At 38.3% G+C, this 15,076-nt stretch overlaps 1 protein-coding gene across 2 annotated transcripts in view; it reads right to left on the bottom strand.

The window, feature by feature from the left end:
• LOC311083995 (protein NLRC3-like) overlaps positions 1 to 15,076 on the bottom strand; it is a 441,701-nt gene that overhangs the window by 348,385 nt on the left and 78,240 nt on the right. For both annotated transcript variants that reach the window (XM_084115780.1, XM_084115781.1), the window contains 2 exons: positions 11,924 to 12,037; positions 11,258 to 11,383 (listed from right to left, as the gene is read on the bottom strand). In XM_084115780.1, the coding sequence (XP_083971906.1) occupies positions 11,258 to 11,383; positions 11,924 to 12,037 (240 nt within the window). The remainder of the gene's footprint in view (positions 1 to 11,257; positions 11,384 to 11,923; positions 12,038 to 15,076) is intronic.

Below are 15,076 nucleotides of genomic sequence, written 5' to 3'. Positions count from 1 at the left end.
GCCCCTTAAATGAACGAAATGACTTGAAAAAAGATTCTTTCATTTTAATGAACGAGATCGAACAAGTGAGTCAGTAAAATGATCCGAACTTCCCATCACTCACAGGGTGCCATCAAGTCAAAGGCACTGTCCCAAATGGCACACTCCGGACTTGTGGACTTCCTCAGAGTCCACACTTTGGTGACGTCATGTAGTGCAGCCCTATAGGGCCCTTGGCGCGAGTCCACGAGGGCGCATTGAGAGGTATTTTTGGGACAGACTCGATCGGCACGCCGGAAATAACGGTCTGGTTGTTGTTGGACAGGAGAAATCACATTTTTGCGCTCCGACGTCAGCTACACAGCCTAATTTTACAGTTCTATATTTTGATATTGTGCATGCCACCTGGGCATTAGACAATAGATACATCATGCTTATTTAAATGATGTATACAGTTGTACATAATAATACACAATGTTCCATTTGAACTAAGAGTACAATTTTAACACATAATGAAAATGTGCATGAGTTTCAGATGAATTTACAGGTTTCAATATTCACACTATGTTTACATATGACTCAGTAAAGCCCTGACAGTCGGTTCTATTTATTTAATGAATCATAATGTGATCGTATTATTCAACGCACTATTATTATGTTTGAGAAATCAACCACTGGTCGATGACCATAATGTTTGTATAAACTGTAGGTAACAACTGGTAAAATGTACATCTAAGTCATAAAAAAACGTAATATTTTCTTCTCAGCCATGTCAACAATTATCTGTGAGCGAAATCTCCTCCCATCCGTTGTCTGATTGGCCTTTCGCAAGGATTCCTGGGTAGTTAAAGTGTGTGGAGCCTGCATCTATGCAGGCTTCGCGGAAGACCGCTTCAAGGGTACAGAGGGGGCGCTGCTGAGCACACTTCAGAACGTTAAAATGCTGAATGGGATGGCCTACGGACTCGGCGAGCACGCGCAATTTAAGTCCACGAGACCGAAAGTCCACATGAAGTGCGCCATTTGGGACAGGGCCAAAGAGTGTAGAAGTACCAAGAGGTGAAACTCAATAGAACGTTCCATTGCAACAAATGCACCCATGCGCAGATCTAGCTGCAGCTCCGCCATCTTGGACTGAACGCAAAACAGCTGTCAATGAATTGAACGATACCGGTTCCAATTCAAAAGCGGTTAAGGGAACTAAATAGTAGTTTCTAAGTTTTTAATATCTCTATAGCAGACATCCGAAATCTTCCGGAAGTTTCGGGAGTCTCCCGCATATTGATAGCGGCTCCCTGATGCCCGCAAATTAGCTAAAATCTCCCGGAATCTAGAGCGAGCGAGCGAGCAAGAGCGCGCAGCTCCAAACCGTGTAGAGCACATGGCAGAAAGGGTGAGGGAGCGAGAGACCTTGCGTGTGTGTGCTAGTGTGCGTGTGTGCCTGAAAATGTGTTAGACATAAAGAAAAATATTATGGATTCTCGATTTGTGATGCGGCTGCGAGCTATAACGCACATATGTGCTCTTTTTATGTGTTTATTAGAGGTTGAATTCAAATCAAATACTGCCAAACCACCCATACTACCTCTGAATAGAATGTCTACTTAATAAATTGTATGAAAATTATGGAAATACATGGTTCAGATCACTCAAAACATATATGAAAACAGAAGCGCCCTTATATGGTCAGTAAGGAAGCTTGGCTGTCCATTTAGTGAAAAAGTTTGGTACTACGCCCAAATAAAATCTTACTGAAAGCTCATGTTTTGAGATATCAACCTAAAATGTGGAACACAACTTGTTCAGATTTTTTGCTTTCATTTTCTTGCAGTTATAGAGTAAAATATGTTTTGTAATATATATATATATTTTATATAAATAATTATATTTTTAAATGTGTACATTTTAATAAACTCAAACTTATATAACTTTTTTCTGTTTCACTTTCATAATTTATTTCACTTCAACAATAATCTGGCAAATGTCTCAAAACAAGACCAACCATAGGTCTATATTCCAAAGCATTCTTGAATTACAACCATTTAAGTTTGGATAGTGATTTTCATGTTTATGCGAAAAAAGGGTTAATTTAGTGATAACAATGAATTAATAAAGTGGTCATTTGCCAGGTTAGGTGTTCATATATCTCTGAAAATATGCGATTTAAAAAGCCCATTTCGAGTCTTGACTCAATTTCGACCAAATACATAACGTTAGCAAACTGTTACTGCGGTTATGGGATAGCTTACATTAACGTTACAGCACCTGTTATCGTTGATGTTAGCTCACTTTAAGTTAATAAAAACCTTTTGTACTTTACCTCTCTGGATCTTTGGGGAATCTATGAAATGCTAGTTGATTGGTTGTACACTGGTAGTTGTTGCAGTTGATGGCAGAATTTCTTTGCAGATGCAGTTTTCTTTGTTTCCAATTATTTCCAGACATAATGTTAATGCTGTATACGGTAGTTGTGCTAACGGTAAAGCCGTTGGTTCAGTCCAAAATGGCTACAGCGCGACAGCAGCGCCATCTAGCGATTGTTGTCAAAACTGCAACGGAGTTTCGCCTCTTGGTACTTCTATACTCTTTGATCAAGTGACGGTCTGTTCCTGGTGTCAGTCTTGTTTAGGCCAATAACTGAAAAGGTTAGCTCAGCATCCGCATTTGAGTGTGGCAGGCTCAACACAATCTGGACAACCTTTGATCATTTGGGGAATTTTAAAATGCCACTTGCCCGATTTGCCAAAACGTAATTTGTACCATGAGCCTATTTTTATTGAGCAATTAGCTAGCCCACATAACGCACGTCAGACAACGTTCGCAACTATAGTTGAAGTCTGTACTCTCGGCACACAGACTGATTAGGCAAGGCTACGTCTGTAGTGAAAGGCACACCATTTTGTTATCTGCTTACCTTGATCGTCATCCAAACTTTCAAACGCGCATCAGTGGCTCCGACTCCGAACCTATGCTCTGAACTCTCTCTGAACTTTTCACACGCAACTGACGTATCAGGTGCAAGGTTTTCAGCGAATCAACGATCAGAGAATACTACAGTGAGGACGTTGTAGGCAGATGTTACAGCTGTGTGCCTTAAACTCCTCTCCTGTCATTAATATGCTGTGGTCTAGTCATCAACAGAAAATGAACGGATTGAGAGGGGAGAAAAATGGATTGTGGTGTGACATTTCTTGCGTGTGCGTGAGAGCGTGAGATTGATGCTGAAAGCGTGAGTGTCACGCCAGATGCGTGAGAGTTGTCAACCCTGGCTCTAGGCAGTATGCTAGCTGTAGCCGTTTGCCTCCAGTCTTTGTGCTAAGCTAGGCTAGTGGTGGGTGCGTCAGACAGAGTTACAGCACACACGGAGATGAAAATGGTATGGACTTATCTAACTCTGGGGGATATGCTGAATAAGCCAAAGTCCCAAAACAGTCGGCGTGTTCCTTTAAGGGTGAGTAAGCGGATAACCTCATCTTTCGGTTCCACAAACAGAGGTAACTTTCAGGGTATGTCAGTAGCCATAGCAGCTCCGGAGCAGGCTCTGTTCCAGGGTCAGTTTACCTCAGAGGTGTTCAGCGCATGCGTGCCCTAATGATGAGGCTCCGTGGGCCTGAGAGTAATATCTATATAAAGCGCTGTTAAAACAAGGTAATGTTCATTTTATTATAACATAATTTTATTATGTTGGTTTATGAAAAACATTTTGAAAAGTAATCAGATTTAAATAATTAAAATATATTATCATATTTCCATAAGAGTGTTATAAACACTCACTTCCAGCCAATGGTTGTACACGGGTTAATGATATCGCACAGATGAGCGGCATTTGTGTGAGTTTCACAATTCGCTATTATCACGCTTCAAAACGTGCTGGCGTTTAAGTCAAACATGAACTCATGAATGCGTGTATGTTGGCCATAAGCAAAGGTTTATATTGTAAAAAGTTTTAAATGTTTGTTCTTACACCTGTTGTTTCACTTCAGAAACATTGATTCATCAGCTGGGGTTTATGGATTACCATCGTGTTCACTTTGTTTGGTTTCTGAATCCACTTGCATTACATGGACTCACAGAGATGGATTATGTGCTAACACTACAATAAGGTTTCATTTGTTACACACTAGTTAACTACATTAGTTAACATAAACAAACCATGAAAGATTATTCTATAACATTTATTAATCTTAGATGTTCATTTCAACATTTATTAATACATCTTTTAAATCAAAAGTTGTACAGATGTGGCCATTAAAATGTGCATCACAGGGAAAGGATTCGGCGATTCGGCCCGTAGTGAAGTTCTCTGGCACATGACGTACATCACCAGTAGGGGGCAGTCCTGTTTCTTTCTCAGTTATAGCGTGTACTGAAGCCAATAATATGCAACGATGTGTTAACCTCTCTCTGGCACGTACTGACAGCAAGCGACGAGCTCATAAACGTGTGAGAACCACATTTTTAAGTAGACTATATTGTTTATGAACAGCTCAAATAGAAATAAAATGATTCAGTTATTAATGTTTTTTACATGCTTGCCATAGGAGTTTGTAGCATAAAAGAGTGTTACGATAACTTTTTAGTGAACTTATAAGTGCATATATCCCGTCCCATTTTAGCAACCCTAATTCCCACACTGTGGAATTATTCACACTGTGAATTTAACGCATTTATTTGACATTTAAATAACCTATAAAAGATCTTTTGCAAGGACACAATGATGAAAATGTGACTTATGTAAGTCTAACATAAAATTATATTGCATTTTAATGTCTTTCTTTGCCACAGACATGACCTGTTATGCTTTTTATTCTAAATCACTCATTCATTTATTTTATACAGTTTAAGTAGCAGAAACCTCCGCCAAATAATTCTGATATTTTGAATAATATTGTTCGTTCGTTGGCCACTTAAAAGTACAATCTGTATTATATTTTTTCCAGGGATTAAAAAGAATAATAATATTCCCCCGGTTCACTCTGAGCAGTATCAGTCGCCTATTTTAACGTTTCTGTTCCTGCGTTTCTTCTGTATTATTAACGTTACGAAACCGGTTTGATTAGAAAAAATACAGATTAATAACGTTATTTTGTTTTACTTTTTTGTAGCCTAGTTTATAATAATAATAATATTTAGGCTATAATACTACTAATAATAATAATTTCTCTCTTTTCTTTTTTCTTTTGCAACTTGAAAACAAAGAATGGCGGCTGTTGCTGGAGAACAGTCTTTCGAATCGGCTTTGGCCGTGACTCTGGAGGACTTGGAGTTAAGCTTTTCTTTGAGAAAAGAGCAAAGAACGGCACTTAAGTCATTCTTAAAAAAGGAAGATGTGTTCGTAGTTTTGCCGGTTAGATTCAAAAGTTGAATCTATCAACTAACGTTTGCTCCGCTGTTGGGAAATTTTGATTATACTTTATGAATTCACAGTGACAGTTTCATGTGAGAGTCACGTATGATCTTACCACAGTTTCTCCAGTTTACAGTGAGGATTCACCAGTCCATCAGAGAACAGCTTCACTCCTGAGTCTCCTAGTTTATTCTCAGACAGATTCAGATCTCTCAGGTGTGAGGGGTTTGATCTCAGAGCTGAAGCCAGAGCAGCACAACCTTCATCTGTGACACCACAATCATACAACCTGTAGAGAACAATGACACACTCTTCACTCTCAGACCAAAACAGAAATCTTTGTTTTTCTTAATTGTGTTTATAATTTGTGCAATATCTATTTTTTTAAACAATGAATTAAATATATTAGTAAGTTTAACTGTTATTCTAAGAGATTATGTCTCTATGTGAGGGAGAAAGATTATATAAAACTGATAAAATGAAATACATGAAAACATCAGTTTTTTCACTAAATATAAATGTATTAACATTTAAATTACATTTAAATTAATATAAAAAAGTCTATATATAAATGTTTATATACATACATTATAAATGCATATATTTTAAAATACATGTCTCACACATATATCATAAAAAATGGTTAAGTAGATTACAAATCAGGTCAGATAGCTGGAGGGTTTAAAAGCTGAAGTGTGACTCATATTTTTTGTTAAACCATTAATTTTTAATGTTTAAGTAAGAACTGTTATGTTTTAACAGTGATGCTTGTTCTCAGTGTCACTTACCAAGCTGATCTAGTTGCTGTAACCACAGGCATCAGCTTCTGGAGAACTTCATCTCCAGTGTTCTGTGTGACACTAATTGAAAATAAAAAATAAACAAGTTAATTATTCATGCCAACAATAATAATAATAATAATCATAATAATACATATCATAAGTAAATAATACATTATACCTTCCTAAACACCCTCAAATATGTTTTTTAATTAAACACTGCTTTATAAAGGACATGTGAAAAAGTTGTTTTAGTATCTATAACTGTAGAAGCCTCGTATTCAGCCATCACAGATTTGTTTTTTTCTTTTTCTTGTCAGTGTTGCTGTGGCAGGTCTATTAGTCTGCATTTACACCACAACACTATTTTGACATATCAGATTTGTTTGTCCTGTCCCTTGCTGTGGTTATCACCATGGCGACATTTAACTTTTTTTAAAGAAAAAGTATTTTTGTACCTGCATCAGCAAATTATTCGTAAAAAATTAAGCACGAGTTTGTTTGCTTGTTACTTGTTTATTTACCTACTTGTTTATTTAATAATTTACTTACTTTTATTGCCACAGGAAATGATGCACACAAAATGTGAATCATTGTCCATCATTTTGCAAGCAACTGGTGATAAAGAAAAATGATTTTGAGACATTAATCTAATTTATTTTCTTAATACTTCTCTTGTGGCCCCTAGTGAAAAAAAATATAATATTTTCATGAATCAAGAAGTGTTTTGTGTTCAACAAGTTGTTTTTGAAATGAGAAGTAAGCTAATCTAATCTTTATCCTCACAGCGCGTCAGTTATGCGGTGATGCGCTATGAAATTATTGCGGGGCAAATGAACTGTAATATTAATGATAAAAGTAGCCTAATAATAATAATAACGCCACTGTGAAGAGCTAAACGCCACCAGAAACGGCATCAAGGCGATTAACTGCTTTATCAAGTTTACTTTGGCGTCCGCGTGACCTAATTTTCATCATCAGGAGGATCCGCTTGCAGCCCAATTTTTGTGATCGTGCAGACGGTGCGCACACAGCGGTTAAATTAGTTTACTTTGAAAGGCTTGTGCACTCAACTGGAACATGAAGTTACACGGGTCCTTCTGAGGCTTGTAGACTCGAGTCCTCAGCATTAAACACTAGAATGAGACGCTCTAGTAAGTGTGCATGGCTACGTCACACATGTTCCCGCCCCACGGCAGAGTCCTGCACGGGTTGACAGGTGACCTGCAAATTTTGCTCAAACGGGTGAAAAATATCCAACTGTGTCGGATACGGGTGCGGGTCGGGTCGGACACGGGTCTAAACACGGGTTTAAAACAATCACATGCAAACGTAAAAATATATATTTTTAGGAACACATCTACAAAAATATGCCTGTATTTCAAGTTGATCAAATAATTTAAAATCCACATCAGTTTATTTGTGCCCACGCGCCACGCCCTCCCAGGATCTATAACGTTACCTAGGCTACTTTCACTTTTAAAAATTCATCATAACCGCGCACGTGATCTGCTTGCAGTCGTCGAGATGGATGCTGTGGAGTTGAAGAAAAGAATAGCAAGTGGAGAATGTAAAGTCATCAAAAATCAAGTCCAATGTGTGGGAGAAATTTGGAGTTATCTGAAGAAAATATTGTGAAAGGCTTTGCTGCATTTTCGTGTTGGATAGCAGCAAATGTGGAACTTCATCGCTGAGGAAGCACGCAGATAACTGTGGTAACAAACCAAGCAGTTCTGTCGAACAGTATTCTTCAAATTTAACACTGTTAAGTATGTGTGGTGTACAGGGCGTGTTTGAACCCAAAATTGTCAGATGTAGGCTAGCCGAAATTGGGTGGCAGATATAGTGTTGTAGCCGCGTCTGTTCGATTGGTAAAATGTTATAAGGCTACTCAGTTTTGTGGTAACGTTAGCCATGTTCTTCATGTACCGGCCTTTTGACAGCTTCGGCTTAAGTTGTCGTGTAATAACTTCTGTATGACCTGGCAATAAACATTTTTGTAAGTGTGTCCATAATGTGATAGTCTAAACTGATTTTATTTCGGTTGCGGGTCGGGTGTCGGTTCTATTTTAAGCGGGTCGGGTGCGGATTTTAATTAGTGCTGCTGTCGGAAAACGGGTCGGATGCGGTTTTAAGCACTGCGGGTACGGGCGGGTGCGGATTTACAAAATTGGACCCGTGCAGGACTCTGCCCCACGGTCACAGCACAAAAATACTATTAAAACTTAATTTAGGAAAAATACTTGCTATTAAATATCTTTATATTAACTGGCTTTTTTATTAATGCAATACAGTGAATGACCGCCGTCTGTGTCTCCCAGTGTCTTACATTATTGTCAGTTTAGTGTTCAGTGATTAATTTACACAGAAAAACAAAAGATAACATGTATGCCTTCATCTCTGAATACCTTATCTGTGTCTTAAATTTCATAGTGAACTCAGATAAACTCAGTGCCGACTCGTTTTCCATCAGTTCTTTTACATGAATTAGAATGTGTGCAAAGGATTGTGGGAGATTGAAGAACATGAAGGATATACTTGATGCATCCTTCAAAATGAGCTGAATTAAAAACACAAAATGAAGTCTGTCTTTAAAACATCCTTCAAACTGAGACGGCCTTCAGAGGCGCTTGATGACGTGGCAGTCGAGATATGCAGACTTACTAGGACACAGCCATGGTTTGAGAAACACCCGCAAATTATGTACAATATCCCAGAAATCAATTTGTGTCCCGTGATTTAAACACCTCTGATCTCTTAGTTTCTCTTTGTTCATAATGTTTTAGACTGTAATGATTGTACTCAGTGTTACTTACTGATCATTTCTGCCTCCAATTAATCTCCTCAGGTCAAACTCCTGCAGTGTCTTCTCTGAGGACAACAACACAAACACTAAAGCTGACCACTGAGACGAGGAGAGTTTCACATCACGTAATCCTCCATAGCTCGTATGAGGTTGAGCTTCTTTCACTAGAGAAAGATCACCCAGTTCATTCAGACAGTGAAACAGATTGATGTATTTATCTGGAGAGGGATTCTCACTGATCTTTCCTTTAATATAGTCAACTGTTCTCTCATTGTTGTGAGAGCTGTTTGCTGTCTGTGTATTTAGTCCTTGTAAGAGACTCTGATTAGACTCCACTGAGAGACCCAGAAGGAAACGAAGGAAAAGGTCCAGATGCCCATTTTTACTGTCTAAAGCCTCATCCGCAGCTCTCTGATGGATATCAGATAGTGAAACTTTGTCTCCATTAGTTGGTTTGGTAATCTGGTCAAACACATTGATGTTATTGTTTATAAAGGAGAGATGCACATATAGAGCTGCTAGATGTTCCTGAATGCTCAGATGAACAAAGCAGAAGACTTTCCCCTGATACAAGCCCAACTCCTCTCTGAAGATCTGAGTGCACAATCCTGAGTAAACTGATGCTTCTGCCACATCAATGCCACACTCGCTCAGGTCTTCCTCATAGAAGATCAGGTGGCCTTTCACAAGCTGCTGGAAAGCCAGTTTCCCCAGTTTGACAATCATGTCTTCATCTTTCACTTTCTTCTCATAGTCCTTTTCATGTTTGATGTTGGTCTGAATGAGCAGGAAGTGTGTGTACATTTGAGTGAGAGTCTTGGGAATCTCTCCTCTCTCTGCTTCACTCAACATCTTCTCTAGAACAGTGGCTGAGATCCAGCAGAACACTGGGATGTGACACATAATAAAGAGGCTCCTTGAGGACTTCAGGTGTAAGATGATCCTGTCGGCCAGACTCTGATCATTGATTCTCTTCCTGAAGTATTCCTCCTTCTGTGTGTCACTGAAGCCTCGTACCTCTGTCACTCGATGGACACACTCAGAGGGGACGAGATCCGCTGCTGCTGGTCTGGAGGTGATACAGATGAGAGCAGAGGGAAGCAGATTCCCCACAATGAGGTTCGTCAGCAGCTCGTCCACTGAGGCTGATTCAGATATATTACTCGGTTTCACTTCGCTCTTGAGGTTCGTCAGCAGCTCGTCCACTGAGGCTGATTCAGATATATTACTCGGTTTCACTTCGCTCTTAAAGTTCAGAGTCAGACGACACTCATCCAGACCATCAAAGATGAACAACACTTTATATTCATCACTGGATATTTCCATTTCTTTTGTTTCAGGGAAAGAGACATGAAGAAGATCTGAAAGACTGAGTGTTTTGTCCTTCATCAAGTTGAGCTCTCTGAAAGCGAGTGGAAATATGAGCTGGACGTCCTGATTCTCTTTCCCTTCAGCCCAGTCCAGGATGAACTTCTGCACAGAGACTGTTTTTCCAATGCCAGCGACTCCCTTTGTCAGCACAGTTCTGATGGGTTTGTCTTGTCCAGGTAAAGGTCTAAAGATGTCACTGCATTTGATCGGTGTGTCCTCTGTTTCTGCTCTCCTGGACTGTGTCTCAATCTGTCTCACCTCATGCTCATTACTGATCTCTCCACTTCCACTCTCTGATGTAGAGCTCTGTGTAGATCTCATTCAGGAGTGTTGGGTTTCCCTGCTTTGATATTCCCTCATACAAACACTCAAACTTCTTTCTCAGATTTGATCTCAGTGTGTTGAGGACTTCAGCAGGTTTAGAGTCATTGCTGTAAGATTAAAATACCACATTATTACACAAGTTAGAGAAGTAAATAGCCATAATTTACGAAACTATTTATGGGACACAGAACATCATTAGGTTTCTGAAATGTGTTAATCATTAATCATGTGTTTGAGTGATTTGTGATGTGAATTGCAGCACCTAAAATTAAACAACGACAACAAAAAATCCTGCATTTTACCTGAAACCAGGATACATGCTTTCATTAAAGTCCTGTGGTTGAATCACAGGCTTGTACACAGTTTTGTTTTTAACTGGTCTGGATAGAAGGTTTGACCTTAAATCAGAATGAAGAGCGTAAAGAATCAGACACACTGATATTGTATCATTAACTGAGTAACAGACCAACAGCTTTTACAGTGAGTGAATGTATTAACAATACAATACATAGAGCTTTACACAAGAGCACTATGATAATCATAAATAGTGACTGAAACTAGCAAGATTGTAACTCATTAAACTGCTGTATATTAATAACAATTTCATAAAAATCAAATACAAGAAGCACATCTTTTATAGAAATGATATACCTGAGATCAGACTGTTTGTCTCCACTCTTAAAGTTTCGTGGCAGCTCCATAGAGAAGTTACTCTTCATAGACACACAGCTGGACTCTGGTTTTGATCTCTTCTGCTGGACTGAACTGGTTTCAAAACTAAGTAAAATATAAAGAATACAGACTTATAAAAGACCACATAAATGTTGTGTACTTTTGCTTTAATGTCTGTAACTGTTTTGCACTGTGTTTCAAACTTTGATAACAATTATTTTGATAAATTAACTCACTGGTTTGCAAATGTTAAGCATGATTCAACAATTGTACCAAAGCGACTGAGAAAACCGGTAATATTAGGAATTTGGAATTCAAACCAAACCAATTGAAATCAACTAGAATTATAGAATGATTCAACTCAGGTGAACATCAACCACGATCACATGACTCTTTTCTCAAAGGTACAATGGAGGACGAAGGCTCAACTGACTAAAGAGACCAATGTTTTGCTGATCTTTAAATATAAACCACCTTACTGTACTCTTGTAACGCCCAACTACTCCATTATATAAAGGTGGAAAAAATCTCAGCTTACACTTACTTGATGTCATTGCTAGTATTAGACTAACTGACTGACAAAAATGATGACTCTAATTCAAAAGGTGTCATACAATAAGCACATCTTTTATAGAAATGATATACCTGAGATCAGGCCGTTTGTCTCCACTCTTAAACTTTAGTGGCTCGATCGTAGAGTCGTTACTCGTAATAGACACACAGCTGGACTCTGGGTTTGAGCTCTTCTGCTGGACTGAACTGGAACAGAGAACAGATTCAGTTTAATCCTTTAGATTACTGTGATTACATTCATCCTGCATCAAAAAGAACTTTGAGGAAACAATTATCTTTTTATTTAATATTTCATGTTAGTTTCAAAACAAAAATAGGCCTTATTTTTTCAGTAAACTTTCTTTGATCTGTGTGTGTTTGTCTGTTTGTGTGTGTGTGTGTGTGTGTGTGTGTGTCGGGGGGGGGGGGGGGGGGGGGGGGTAATGTAATGTTTGTTGAAAGTACCTGCATCCTGGAGAAAAATCTCCATCTCTGGATCCTTGTGAATCAGCCATGATGAAGCTGCAGGAGAATCTGATGAGTTTGATCTCCTCCACTGACTCTGAATGAAAAACATTCAGACACTAAATTAAATGATTAAATTAAACAACCTTCATAATTTAGCTGAACATATCTGGAGTGTGGGAGAAAAAGGATCATGACATGTGACTGCGTTAACTCGAGCTCATTGGGCCTTTACACACACAAACAAGTCGACTGTTGGACTTAGAATTTTATGAAAAATAACTGACACCGAGAAACACTGATTGAACAAGATCAGGTGAAAAAGAAAACAAACCCCGACCCACATCGAGACACTGATTCGATAAAAAAATAAATAAAAAAAAACGTTTGTTGGCGTTTGTGTGAATTGGCCTATGTATGTTTACACATAAAGCTAAACTTCTAAAGAATCACAAACATCACGAAACACAAAGGGAACATTGAAGTTAACGAAACCCTTTATTAAAGGTTTCATATCAAACAATCACGTATAATGTCCTCCAGAGATTCATATTAATATGAGAAAGTCACACATGAACACTCACCTTGATCAAACTTTTACAAGATATAAGGTTCTCAAATCCTCCAGCTTTAAAATCATAAAACTACACGTAAATTCCTTTATAATGATTGATAAACACTTTGATGCTCTGTTTTTCCGTGTCGTATTTCGCATTTCTCATTTCTCCTGCTTAAAATGGCGACATGAAAACTTACTTTCACTTTCTGTGTGTGACGAGAGAGAGACGTAAACAGAGACGCGCGTTCACGAGAGCACCACGACACACGCGCGTGAGAGCAGACGTTGTTGAACGCGCGTTGGAGATTAATATTAAAGTTGTAAATTATGGGTTTTTTTCTTTCGCAAACAAAGCACCCGCGTCTTTTCAGTTTGTTTTTATCTGTGTTACTTTTATTTTTTAATATTCAATTGATTTTTTTCTCTCTCTTCTATTTAGTTTGTTAATTTATACTTTCTTTAACTAGTTTTTGTTTGTTCATCCGTTTTTCTTCATTATTTGTTTTGTTTGTTCTTTTGTTGTCTTTTTATTTCTTATTCTTTTTATGTTCATCCTTGCCTTCATTTGTTCAGTTTTGTCTTTCATTTATCTTTCTGCAGTTCCTGATAATAAATCATAAAGAGGACTTTGTTTGATCACATCTGAAATACGTTTGTCATCATCCAATCATGTTTATAATTACATTTAGTAATTTAGCAGATTATTTTTTCAAAGCGATCTACAAATGTGGAACAATGCAATGTGACATAAACCTGAAAGAATCAGATCAATTAAAGCCATACTGTAAAAAATACTGTATTGTAAACTTTTTAACAGTTTAATGGTTGGTTTAATTTATTGTTCCTGCACTGATAACTTTATTGCACTTTGGACCACTTTTAATTTAATAACTGAAATGGTCAAAAGTCATTAAGAGGAAAGGACAGAAATTACTTATAAATATTAAATAATGAATAAATCCTGATGTTGTAAAGTGATCTCTTCTGTTATCGATACGGTTCACTCGTACTGCGTCACTAGAAGCAATGAGAAAACTCCTGTTTCCTCTGATTACTGAAGCCTAGAATCATGCAGTGAAGCAATGATTTCTCCAGCACTTTCAACAACTTAATTTATACAGTATAGTGCTTTTAACAACATAGATTGTTTCAAAGCAGCTTTACAGAGATTATAGGAAATTACAGTAACAGAGATTGTTTTGGACAATCTAGACAAACTCTAGAATAAAGTTATTGTCCAGCTCTAGTTTTGATTGATTGATTCACTTCCGTTGCAAAGATCATTAGTTATTAAAGGTGCTCTAAGTGATGTCACGTGTTTTTTTAGGCCAAAACATTTTTTATCACATACAGCAAACATCTCCTCACCATCCGCTAGCTGCCTGTCCCCTGAACACACTGTAAAAAACCACGGTCTCTGTAGACACCACAGGCTCCACAAACAGCAAGAAAAACAAACTGGGCTAACCCGCACCACCAATAACAAACTGTTCCAGCCAATAACCCACAAGAAGGATTTGGGGGTGGGGTTTGGGGGGTTAGTGCGCGGATGAGGAGGAGGGAGGGTCGAGCTAGCCTCTGTTTTGTTTGACAAACTTTAAACGTCAACAAGAAGTGACGCCACCCAACATCACTTAGAGCACTTTAAAGGAGACATATCATGCTTTTAAATCGTTCCTTTTTACATATAAATCATACATTTGTAGTCTATATAAAGCGGAACTGCAATGCTTGGGTCTGAATTCCTCATTATTATAGCTCCACAGGCCCCTTTTCTACCCTTTTCTGATGTGCGTCTGAGAGCAACTCGTTTTGGTGTGGTCTCTTTAAATACAATTGAGACACTTCATACCCCACCCACACTCGGTTCAACTCCACCCCGTTCGGCCATTTTTGTAGTTTGACAGCAGAGATACGATTATCTAGCGGCACATAAATGTTTTATTTACACGTTATTAACAAAATGTCAACAACGGAAGACTTGTCCAGCCAGCCTTACATGTTCGAGCCAGAGCCAGAGTCGGAGCGAGATGAAAATGAAGACGACGAACCTGCAGAACAACGTCTTGATGTATCGCAATGGTGTGTTACTGTATTTACACATGAAACTTTGGTCTTCCGACCTTTTACCACCGTGTTGATTTATTTTGATTAATATGTGCGAGGGAGAGAGAGCAAGACAGCGTCTAGTTTGGAGACGGTGAAGTCTTGTTTACACTTTT

Source organism: Abramis brama (genome assembly GCF_963993115.1).
Source record: "Abramis brama genome assembly, chromosome: 5".
In the NCBI taxonomy this organism is placed as follows: Eukaryota; Metazoa; Chordata; class Actinopteri; order Cypriniformes; family Leuciscidae; genus Abramis; species Abramis brama.
This window is presented reverse-complemented; position numbering and strand designations above follow the sequence as displayed.